General features: G+C 46.9%; 1 protein-coding gene across 10 annotated transcripts in view; it reads right to left on the reverse strand.

Annotated features, from left to right (window-relative positions):
* tmem45a (transmembrane protein 45a) overlaps window positions 1-12420 on the reverse strand; it is a 114944-nt gene that overhangs the window by 43176 nt on the left and 59348 nt on the right. For all 10 annotated transcript variants that reach the window (XM_041211336.1, XM_041211335.1, XM_041211337.1 and 7 more), the window contains one exon: window positions 1220-1431. In XM_041211336.1, the coding sequence (XP_041067270.1) occupies window positions 1220-1409 (190 nt within the window). In that variant the 5' untranslated portion in view covers window positions 1410-1431. The remainder of the gene's footprint in view (window positions 1-1219; window positions 1432-12420) is intronic.

Genomic DNA, 12420 nt, shown 5'->3' on the forward strand with positions numbered 1-12420 from the left:
AAGGACACAAATGGAATACCATAGAAAAGATTTTCCAACAATGCACCAAATGCCTTGGTGGAGGAGGTGCAGAGGAGGAGAGATGTGCTCTATCAGCAAGGTCCCAGGGGGCCATCCAGGCACACTTTTTAAAGGTAATGGGGCCAGATTGTTGTAATAGTAAATACCAGGAGTCAAACCCCCTAAAGATCTGAATGCAGTGCCACAGAAAGTTCAATGACCTTGCAAGAGTGGTCAAGACAGCGAATACATCTTCAAATGCCATATCCCATCAAGTGCACTACTAGCCTCAAACACTGCTGAAAGCATGACATCCCAGGAATCAACCTAGTGAATTTTCCTTGAACAGCCTCCACTGCAAGTATATCCTCCTTCAATAAAGAGCTCAAGACAGTGTGCAGTATTCTAGGCTTGATCTCACAAATGACCTGAACAGTGGTAGCAAGATTTCCCTACTTTTATACTCTATCTCCCCTTGCAATAAAGGCCAACATTCCATTTGCTTTAGTAATTATTTGCTGTACTTTGATTGACTTTTTGTGATTCATGTGCAATCTCTCTGTAGCGCAACTTTCTGTAGTCTTTCTCCATTTAAATAATATTCTGCTTTTCTATTCTTCTTATCAAAGTAGATAACTTTGTACTTTCCTACATTATGCTCTATCTGCAAACTTTTGGCCACTCACTTAACCTATCTATATTCCTTTGCAGACTCTTTGTAACTCCTCACAACTTACTCACCCACCAATTTTTGTACCATCACCAATGTGGCTGCAATTCACTCTGTCCCTTCATCCAAGCTATTTACATAGATTGTAAATAATTGAGGCCCCATGAGGAAGCTTGGGACAAGGCTAATGTTGAGCATAAAAGCTGGCATTTGGACCAAAAAGTCTGTTGCTGTGCTGACTATTCTATGTAACTCAATGCAAAGTCCTTAGTCATTCCTCATATTCCATATCATTTTGTTTTTCCGCTTTGGTTGTGCATATGTCCTTTTCCTAAAGCATGCTCCAAAGTGGGTTATTAAAAGGCATGTGCATAATGTACATGAACATCATTGGCTTCTGCGAGAACTGGTAATACACCACTACCCATGAGGAATGTGCGGCTTACATCAACTTTCAAAACAAAAGGAAAAGATAACCCACTATAAGTCTTGGGCTTAGATAGAAATGGATAAATGTGAAACCAGCATAATTAGGCTTTTTTGACTCACCTATCAGTGCAAAGCTGGCTTTCACAATTCCCTCAATGATGTCTAATCGCCGATGCCCTGAGATTGATACTAAGTAACAAACACTCTTATTCTTTCTGCAGAGGTACCGCATAGGATATTTCACTGACCACCACAGGCCAAATAGGAGGAAAAAGCTTCCAGGGAGTGCATGTCCTTTGAAATTACCCATGGCTTTTCAGTTGTGCTAATTTCTGTAAAAAAAAAAAACAAGAATTAAAAAAGTTTAAAGAAACAGAATCCATTCCAACCTATGATCCCACAAATGACTGTAGATGATTCTTTGCTATTAAATAGTCTTAAAAAATATTAAAGGTTTGTTAATTCGTTGGTGTCAGCTTCTTCCCAGAAGGTTTGCTGCCATGGATCTCCATCTTTATCTGTCCCTTTACACATTCCACATAAGTCAATTGCATCCAATCCCTTATATCCCATCATCCATCTTCTCCACTGATTCCCTCTCCTACATTTCCCATTGATAGTTCCTTCCAATAATTGTCTCAGTCTACCATCTGCTCTAATGATGTGACCAAAGCATTGAATCTTTTTCTCTTTGATGTTGTACATCAATTTTCTCTTTTCTCCTGCCTTTTCCAGCACTTAAGACTAAACTGCTTTAAATACATTTTTAAATCAGCCTCTAATTCTTTTTATATATGAGATAGCTGACAGCTTAAAAACAGAATAATTTGCTATACTTCCATTTATTTCTATATTCCTCACTGACAGTTGCTGTGCAGACAAATTGACATGCATATAAAACAGAAAATGCTGCAAAGATGCAGCAAGTTAAACAGCATCGGTGGAGAGAAAAGATAACTTTTCGGGCCAATGGAGTTTTCATGACCTTTTGGTTGTATTGAAAAATTAACTCAGTTTCTCTCTCCACAGATAGCATGTGACATACTGAGTATTTCCAGCATTTTGTGTTTTTTCTTATGATTCATGGGATGTGGGCATCACTGGCTATGTCAGCATTTAGTGCCTATCCCTAATTGCCTTTAAGAAGATGGTGGTGAGTTGCCTTCTTGAACCTCTGCAGTCCATGTGTCCTAGGAACACCCCACAGTGCTGTTAGGGAGGGAGCATCAGTGGTGGAGGGAGTGAATATTTGTGGATGGGGGTTGCTTTTCCTGGACGGTGTCAAGTTTCTTGAATGTTGTTAGAGCTTCACTCATCCAGGCAAGTGGAGAGTATTCCATCACATTCCTGACTTGTGCCTTTTAGATGTGGACAGATTTTGGGGAGGCAGGAGGTGAATTACTTAGCACAGGTTCCCCAGCCTCTGATCTACTCTTGTAGCCATAGTTTTTATGTGGCTAGTCCAGTTCAGTTTCTGGTTAAGGGTAACCCCCAGGATGTTGATAATGGGAGACTCTGCGATGGTAATGCCATTGAATGACAAGGGGTGACAGTTAAGATTCTCTCTTGTTGGAGATGGTCATTGCCTGGCGCTTGTGTGGTGCAAATGTTACTTGCTACTTGCCAGTCCAAGCCTGGATATTGTCCAGGTCTTGCTGCATTTGGCCATGGACTACTTCAGTACCTGAAGAGTCACGAATGGTGCTGAACATTGTGCAATCATCTGCGTTTTTATTTCAACTTTTCTGAATCTGCAGTATTTCGCTTTTGACTGCCATATATTATTCCTTTTATATAGTTTTGCAGTAGCACAACAGGACTATGTTCAGTGTCTAACGATACCTAACCCCAAAGCTACTGAAACTGTTAGCATGCCCTTGTCGTCACTAGACTCCATTTTTCCAATACCTTATTTGCCGCTCTCCTAAGCTGCTTTCTACATAAACTCCAATTTACCCAGAACTGCTAGATAATGGCGGTTGTTGCTTATAAGTTGCTTATGTCTACAGAGTGCTGTAGTGCTAGTTAGTGCTATAGAGCAACTTCCCAATTCAGTCACCGGGGCTGGTGTTGAGTATATACTCTCTGACAGAGAAGGAAAAAACTGCAAGGGTGTTTCACTCAAAGAACTAGCTACAAAGTTATGTTTGCCTTGGAAGCGGGAGACAGCGCTTGACCATGAAAGCAAGGAGGACTATAAAATTTTAAAAAGGGAAACAAAATATAAATACAAAATGGAACACCGTTGTTTACTTTAGCAACAAGGAGTAATTGAAAGATTGCACAGTGGTCTCAGCCCTTCCACTGTATATATTTTCCTCCTCCTTTTCATATATTTCATTGATGGTTTTCTTTGTATAAACAGATCACAGCAAGAAAGAAACGTGGAATTGATGGAGCTGCATATTTGGACCCAAGTAGCATTTATCATTTTCTGCTTCTTTATAGTATTTCTGGTGTTACCTCTAACCATCACAAGCTTTCTTTGGCTAGGGCTATAAATGTCTTCATGACCTTTGCCAAAAACAGAGAGGGCGGTGTAATTTTATGGAGCCTACAGGAGCAGGAAATGTGGCATGTGGGGTGATTTAATAAGGCTGGATGTGAAATTTTGATTTGCCGATGGTCGGTTGAGTTGTAGAAATAAAATCAGCAATGTGTTTTGGGTACGTAGTCCTTATGCCAGCCTATGGTGGGCTCCTGCTTCTAATATATTTACATGCCATGAATACTCATTAGGGTAAAGCAGGTTTTAATAAAGTCCTATCCTTGGGGTAAAGTTAGCGGCGCACAAGAATCTTGTGGTGCCTGGTTCACCATCATTTAAAGGTGGCGTGCACTAGTCAGGTTTTGCAGTTGTGTCTAAGGTAAGAGGGTGTCCATATTGAACTCTATGGCACAATGTGGGTGTGCATAAAGGGAGGTGTTTGGGGGCAGGGAGGTGTGGAGGAGGGAAGGGAGGGAGGACAGAGAGTGGTGTTCAGGTGCAGGGTGGTATAGAGGAGGGAGGGGCCTAGTGTTCTGGGTGTGGTAGTCCTGTGAAGTGGGTGAGGGTTGGAGAGTTCAGGCAGGGATGGTAAGATGAAGGATGGACCTAAAGGGTGGGATTGGTGCTGTCAATGTTGGGGTCCTGTGGGTCAAATTGAGAGTGCTGTGTTTTTTTTAATTCGCTCATGGGATATGGCATTGCTAGCTAGGCCAGCATTTATTGCCCATCCCTAATTGCCCTTGAAAAGGTGGTGGTGAGCTGCCTTCTTGAACCACTGCTAGAGAGGGAGTTCCAGGATTTTGACCCAGCGTTAGTGAAGGAACGGCGTTATAGTTCAAAATCAGGATGGTGAGTGGCTTGGAGGGGGACTTCCAGCTGGTGGTGTTCCCATGTAGCTGCTGCCCTTGTGCTTCTTGATGGTAGTGGACATGGATTTGGATGTTGCTGTCTTGGGGGGGCTTGGTGAGTTCCTGCAGTGTATCTTGTAGATGGTACATAGTGCTGCTACTACTATGTGTCAGTGGAGGAAGCAGTGAATGGGGTGCCAATCAAACGGGGTGCTTTTTTCTGGATAGGGTCAAGCCTCTTGAGTGTTGTTGGAGATGTACTCATCCGGACAAGTAGAGAGTATTCTATCACACTCCTAACTTGTGCCTTGTAGATGGTGGACAGACTTTGGGGAGTCAGGGGGTGAGTTACTCGCCACAGGATTCCTAGCCTCTGACTTGCTCTTGTAGCCACAGTATTTATATGGCTAGTCCAGTTCAGTTTCTGGTCAATGGTGACCCCCAGGATGTTGATAGTGGGAGATTCAGTGATGGTAATGCCATTGACTGTCAAGGGGGAATGATTAGGTTCTCTCTCATTGGAGATGGTCATTGCTTGGCACTTGGGTGGTGCAAATGTTACTCGCCACTTGTTAGCCCAAGCCTGAATTTGTCCAGGTTTTGCTGCATTTGGACATGGACTGCTTAAGGGCAGAATCATCCATGCCCACTGGCGTTGGGCGTGTTCGTTGGTGTGAGTGGACAATATGGAGAAAAGGCCAAAACTCCGTTTCACCACATCGTGAAACCAGCTTGCGATCATCTGTTCAGCCCATCGATGGCGGGCCGCGTTTACCACCATTGGATGTCAGGAACCTCATTGTAATATATCTGCATATCATTACAAGGCTAGCTTGCCAGACTCATCCCCCCCCAACCGCCCCCCTCCCCACCGCTGGATCACCCGCCCGTGTCGGCATGATTGCCCACCGAACTGTTTCACAACAGCATATAAAAGGTGTGCTCTTAGCAGGTTGCACTTTGAAGGGAACTCGGACGTGAGTGCACAGTAACGTTACGGAGCACTCACAAGGGATGCCTGTTGGACTTCAACTTTGAGGCGCTTTGTGGGTGGGGGACATGGGGGGAGGGCAAAGATTGCCCTGCGGTTGAAGGTCATGCATATGAGGGTGGCGGGCAAGGGAAGCAGTTGCACATTAGGGGAACCTTGTATAAAGTGACCATTCTTCTGCAGCTGAGACAGTTCAGTTGCAGCCACACTGATATGATTGGAGTTGGGCCTCTAGTTTACCTGCCCACTCAAGCAATGCAGAGGCATCAAAGTGCCACCAAGTGCTCCAGAGTTTTTCACCTCTCAGACACAGACTGCAAACTAATGAGCATTTTAGTGGAGTGCAGAACAGTTGGGTGACTGGGCAAGTTGTGCAATCTCCTTCTAAAGGGGGCCATGGAGAATTTACTGGTGGAGGCGCTCACAGCCCCTTGCAAAGTCATCATCCCAGCTCATGCTGCAACTCGCAACTTGGTAGAGCAAACATGAGGATGTTGAAAATCAGGTTCCAGTGTCTGGACCAGTCTGGTGGAGCCCTGCAATATAGTCCACAGAGTATGTCATGCATCGTTGTTGCCTTCTGCACCCTTTACAACCTGGCACTGCAACGGGGAGACAAACTGGCTGAGGAGGAGATGCAGAAGCTGGAATTCTCCTCCAATGAGGAGGATGTTGACAATGATGAAGGTGAGGATGTCCACGAAGGTGACGATGACAGCGATGAGGCCCTCACACTGGCCAGACGAGGCAGGCATGCTTGGGAGGCCCTCACAGCTGCTAGATTTGTGGAGGGTGATGATGACATGCAGGGAGGAAACACCATAAGATCCTCACATTGCATCTGTGAACATTTGGCTACAGTCTGACTTATGGCAGTGCACATACCCTCTGTGATAATGCTCCTGTTATAGAGATGCAGTGGAGACCCTAATCGTCACTCAACTGCAGGAGGACGATGACGAAATGTAGTGAGGACACTCCATAGATCTTCACACAGCCTCTGAGAATGTCTGACTCCTCTCTGGCTGAGGGCAGCTCGCTTGCGCTCTTTGATTAGGGTCATATCATAGAGACGCAGCCATGAAACTATAAAAACATCTGATCCTTTGTCCGCCTTCAGCACCTGACCCCTTCAGGAGCACAGCTTCACTGGTCATAGATGCTGAAGAGATGGGGGCCAGTTCCACCTTAAAGGTGCTGACAGCAGACAGAGAGGATGACTGAACTCTAATGTCTGTGCACGACATTCTAGCAACAATGATAAGCACCATCAAGGTGCTGGCATCACTAATATGGCCAGGGAATGTGAGGCCGGACCATTATTTGGTCTGAAGGCTGCACAAAGCACACGGAAGAGGCCATGGACTGAGTCACATGCCTTTATCTTGTGTAGAAAGCTCTCATGTTGGACTGACATGAACACTACTCATCAGAACAAGGGGCCTTAGGCAGGGAGACCATTCTTGTGAGTTTATTGACAATAATGTGTGTGTGATTAGCACCAATGCCCAAGCTGTACAACTACATCTTCTTCGGAGCTTGGCCTAAATAGCCAAGTGATTATGGTACTGGGTTTGTAACCCCAAGATCAAAAGTTCAAATCTCACAATGGCAAACTATGAAACAATGTAACTTCATCTGAAACAGATGGAAACAGGTTTACTCAAAAGAGTATCAAGAGTTCAAATCTCACAATGGGAAACAATGTAACTTCATCTGAAACAGATGGAAACGGGTTTGTATTCGAAAGAGTTACATCTTCTTTGGTGCTTGGCCTAAATAGCCAAGTGGTTATGGTACTGGGTTTGTAACCCCAAGATCAAGAGTTCAAATCTCACAATGGCAAACTATGAAACTATGTAACTTCATCTGAAACAGATGGAAACGGGTTTGTACTCGAAAGAGTTACATCTTCTTCGGAATTCTGGTATGATAGCCAAGTGGTTATGGTACTGGCCTTGTAACCCCAAGATCAAGAGTTCAAATCTCACCATGGCAAACTATGAAACAATGTAACTTCATCTGAAACAGATGGAAACGGGTTTGTACTCGAAAGAGTTACATCTTCTTCAGGAGTTCTGGTATGATAGCCAAGTGGTTATGGTACTGGGCTTGTAACCCCAAGATCAAGAGTTCAAATCTCACAATGGCAAACTATGAAACAATGTAACTTCATCTGAAACGGATGGAAACGGGTTTGTATTCGAAAGAGTTACAGTCTAGAAACAAAGGGTCTTGGCCTAAATAGCCAAGTGATTATGGTACTGGGTTTGTAACCCCAAGATCAAGAGTTCAAATCTCACAATGGCAAACTATGAAACAATGTAACTTCATCTGAAACAGATGGAAATGTGTTTGTACTCGAAAGAGTTACAAGAAATGTCACAGTTAAATGAATGTCAGTGTGTTATAGTTTAGTGGTTAGAACTGAACTACATTAGGAGAGTATATATTTTCTCGCTTCAGGCGCTAGTGTGCCTACGCACACAGGTGGCGACTTTCCGCCTTCAGACCCTGCAGCGATAACTCTACGTCGAGCCTCCTCCTAGATGGTGTGCCCTGACGACGTATTTCTTCCATCAGGTGCACGGCCTGAATTATGACGTGCAGCTCCTGTTTATAGAACAGAGGGGCCTCGGTGGCTCCTTGCAGGCGTTGCCCATCTTTTACCAGGACCTGATCAAAGTTTGGAATATGGTCACCTCGCGATGCAGCTCTCCCCCGTCAGGAGTAGCGACTATCGTCAGAGAGCCGCTGCTCAGGAATCCGCCCCTCCGTCCCTTTCAGTGGTTGGCGGAGAGGAGGGCTGTGGCCGCAGGGGTGACTAGGATCGGGGACGTGCTGGGTGGCGGAAGACTAGGCTGGATGCTCCCGCAGGAGTTGGTGCGTCGCGCGTCTGTGAGTGTCCAGGTCGCAGCCGATGCCATCCAAGACCTGAGAACGGTCGTGCTCGGACCCGATGTAATTTTAGGTCTTGAGGTGGCCCAGGTGCGCGGTGGTCTTCCGTCTGAGCGTTCCCCTGTTCGGACGGAATTCCACATTGGCCCCAAGCCCCGAACCCTCCCTCGGGTGCTGGTGCCCCACAATATGAGCCGCCTCGGGGACATGCCCTCTGTGCCTTTTGGCACGGCAAAGAGGAGCTTTTTGTACGGACTGCTGCTGCACACCTTCCATTTTCTCGCCCTTGTCCGCCGCCCGGACACGCCCTGGCGTGCCTTGTTGCCGTTCGGCAGCGGAGGCCCCCGATGGGAGGCCCTCTACGGAGGTATCCTCCCCCTTTCTATCGGGGACCTGGGTTGGAGGGTGTTGCATGCAGCAGTCCCCTATAATAGGAGAATGCATAGGTTCACGGACTCTCAGGACACATGCCCTTTTTGCGGTCTTGTGGAGTCCGTGGACCATGCATATATAGGGTGTGGTAGGCTGCACTCCCTTTTTAGTTATTTGAAAAACCTTTTATTGATGTTTTGTTTGCACTTCAGCCCCACGCTCCTGATCTATGGGCACCCGGTGCGGAAGGGGGTCGGGAAGGAGGAGGACCTCCTCGTGAACCTGCTCCTGGGCCTGGCCAAGTTGGCCATTAACAGGTCCAGGCAGCGGGCGATCGAGGGGGGAGTCCTGCCCGATTGTTTATCCCTCTTCCGCGGCTACGTTCGCGGCCAGATGTCCCTGGAGAGGGAGCATGCGGTGTCTGCTGGCACTCTCGAGGCCTTCCGTGCCCAGTGGGCACCGCGGGGACTGGGGTGTTTTGTTGACCCCTTTAATCACATTTTGATTTAAAGTTTGTAAGTTTCCTTTAAACTTTGTTCTTGGTTTTACAGCTGACCTGAATTAGGGGCTGTGCCTGATTTATCCCAATTTTGTTGATTTGGTTTTCATTTAAAAGATTATCAAGAGTTCAAATCTCACCATGGCAAACTATGAAACAATGTAACTTCATCTGAAACAGATGGAAACGGGTTTGTACTCGAAAGAGTTACATCTTCTTCGGGAGTCCTGGTATGATAGCCAAGTGGTTATGGTACTGGGCTTGTAACCCCAAGATCAAGAGTTCAAATCTCACAATGGCAAACTATGAAACAATGTAACTTCATCTGAAACAGATGGAAACATGTTTGTACTCGAAAGAGTTACATCTTCTTCGGGTGGGGACAGTGGCTTAGTGGTAACATCACTGGACTAATAATCCAGACACCCAGGCTAAAGCTCTGGGAGCACAGGCTCAAATCTCAACCAGTTCAAATCCAACCAGAGGAAGCCACTCAGTTCAAGGAAAATTATGGCTGGTAACCAATTTTAGACTAAATTGGCACTGTTGCTTTGTTAATTAAAGAGCTTGTTTAGTAAACTGGCGACCCTAAGTTCAAGTCTCAGCAGTATCTTGTCTCATTTAGCCTATGGCCATGCAAGTCTGAAAATGCCCAATCTCATCTGATCTCAGAAACTAAGCAGATTCAGGCTTGGGTAGTACTTGGATGGGAGATTGCCTGGAATGCCAGATGCAGTAGGCTTGTTTGCTCATTTCAAATCTCTGAAATCAGAAACCTTAAGCTCCGAGCTGAATTTGATCTTCTTCAGTGAGATTTGGGGCTGCATTTTAATTTGTCCCCTGATTTGTTAATTTAGTTTATTTGGTTTTCACTCAAAAGAGTTACATCTTCTTAAACTTCCTAACCCTGCCACTACGTCTTGGTGCTCCCCGGACATCCACAGCGGAGGTGGAGGAAGCCTGCTGACTGTTTTGCCCTTTCTCTGATGACCTTGACAGGCGTGCTCTGGAGGGCCAAAACCTGGAGGGCCCCAACCTGCTTTTGGGACCTCTTTGAGCTTTGGAGCTGGAGCTGCTGGGGTCACAGGAAGAGGGCATTCAGATGGGCCACACACTCCCGGAATCACCTGGTTGGATGGCCCCTGTGTGGGCACCTTCTGATTCTCCTCCCTGTGGGTGCCCAGGGGCCCCTGGCTGACTCCTTGTGAAGAAGGGGTAATTGGAGTGAGATCAAGCCGCCCCACACCCCTCTCACGTACACACTGCTGGAGGCCAACTACGGCATCAGTGATGAATTTCAGCCCGTGCAGCAGTGCTGGTGCGACATCTTGGACCAAGGTTTCCATGGTGGCTGCCATCCTACCAGTGTTCACCTCGGTGTGTTGCAATGCTGACGCTATCACCTCAACCTGAAGGTGGACAGACTTCTCCATTTTGAGTGCAGCAGACAGCCCTGCCTGATGTTCCCGAGCTTGCCTTTGCAGCTGCAGCAACTGTGACATGACCGAGTCCAGAGATTTGTCATCTGACTCGGACTCAACAAATTTCTGGCTTCCAGCCGGACACCGGGGAAGTCCCTGCCACCACATGCTGTGGATCAGACAGTGCGATGTGCTCACCAGTTTGTGATCCCGGGGCTACTCTAAAGCTATGTCCCACCGACGTTTGTCTCTCTGTGCTAGTGGAGGGTGTGGGTGAGTGCTGTGATGGAACTTCAATGAGGATGCCTTCAGATCCCTCTTCAGAGGTTTCTTCGGGGTTTCATTGGAGGCCCTGGGTTGTGGATTCCATCGGCTATTTGGCAGACATACCTGCGAAAGCAAGGAGGAATAATTAGCGCATGGCAATGGCCTGTGAAACAGGACACACCACTCACAACATGGTTGTCTGATGGATGCTGCACTGCTGGATCCTCACTTGGTAGAGCACTGCCGACCTCACCATCAGCACAGGAACGGTCCAGATCCTCACCAGCCAGCTGGATGGCTCCGTTTTCAAAGTCCGTGAGGACTTTGATTTCAGGCATTCCTCCACCAGTAAACGACATCTCCTTCTCGTGTGTGCCAGTTTGTCCTACATAAAAGAGATGGAGAGAGTGCAAGCAGAAAATGTGCCAGGCATACTTACCATCTAGCCTGGCACGTGTGTAGGTGGTGAGCGGCCCCATAGATGGAATGAGAACAATGAAGGTGTGTGTGAGAGAGTGAATGGTGATGTCCATTGAACTGGCAGTGATTGAGGGTCCTGTGGATGTGTGATGGGTTTGTGAGTGGAGAGTTGATGAAAAGAGTGACTTATCCTAGTGGAATGGAGATCATTCATCCTCTTGCAGCACTGAGTGGCTGTCCTCTTTTGCAGGGCACTGGCGCTGACCACTGCCTCCCAAGGCGGACTTGTGAGGCTGCTGCTTATCCTGTGGCCAGAGTGGGGGTGAAGGACATCAAGGTGAGCCTCCACTGCATCCAAAAGTCGTTTATGGGATGCATCATTGAACCTGGGGGCTGCATCCTTTTCGCCTTTCAGGTCCACTTCTTCTTTGCAGCAGTCGTGGGCTGGAAGCACAGAAGTGTGTGCACGGCTGCACTTTAGTATGGCACCCAGCGTGATAAAGCAGCGAGATGATGACATGGTAGGCGAATGAGAGCCCAACTGCCTTGGAAACAGCGGGTTTCCCAGGAATGCATAATTGTGGATTCCATCAGCTATTTGGCAGATATACCTGCGAAAGCAAGGAGGAATAATTAGCACATGGCAATGGCCTGTGAAACAGGACACATCATTCACAACATGGATGCTGCACTGCTGGATCCTCACTTGGTAGAGCACCGCAGACCTCACCATCAGCACAGGAATGGTCCAGATCCAGATTGGGACGATACAGCGTGAAAAGCTACCATTGTGGTGGGCTGGTAAATCTGGGAAGATTCCACCCTCAGTCTCTGAGAAGTCGTGAATGGTGCTGAACATTGTGCATTCATCAGCAAACATCCCCACTTCTGACCTTATGATGGAAGGAAGGTTATTGATGAAGCAGCTGAAGCTGGTTAGGCCTAGCACACTACCCTGAGGAACTCCTGCAGTGAGGTCCTCGAACTATGATGACTGAACTTCAACAACCACAACCATCTTCCTTTTTGCTGGGTATGACTCCAACCAGCAGAGAGTTTACCCCCGGATTCCCATTGACTCTAGTTTTGCTAAGGCTTCTTGGTGCCACATTTGATC

The sequence above is a fragment of the Carcharodon carcharias genome, chromosome 18, assembly GCF_017639515.1.
Source record: "Carcharodon carcharias isolate sCarCar2 chromosome 18, sCarCar2.pri, whole genome shotgun sequence".
In the NCBI taxonomy this organism is placed as follows: domain Eukaryota; kingdom Metazoa; phylum Chordata; class Chondrichthyes; order Lamniformes; family Lamnidae; genus Carcharodon; species Carcharodon carcharias.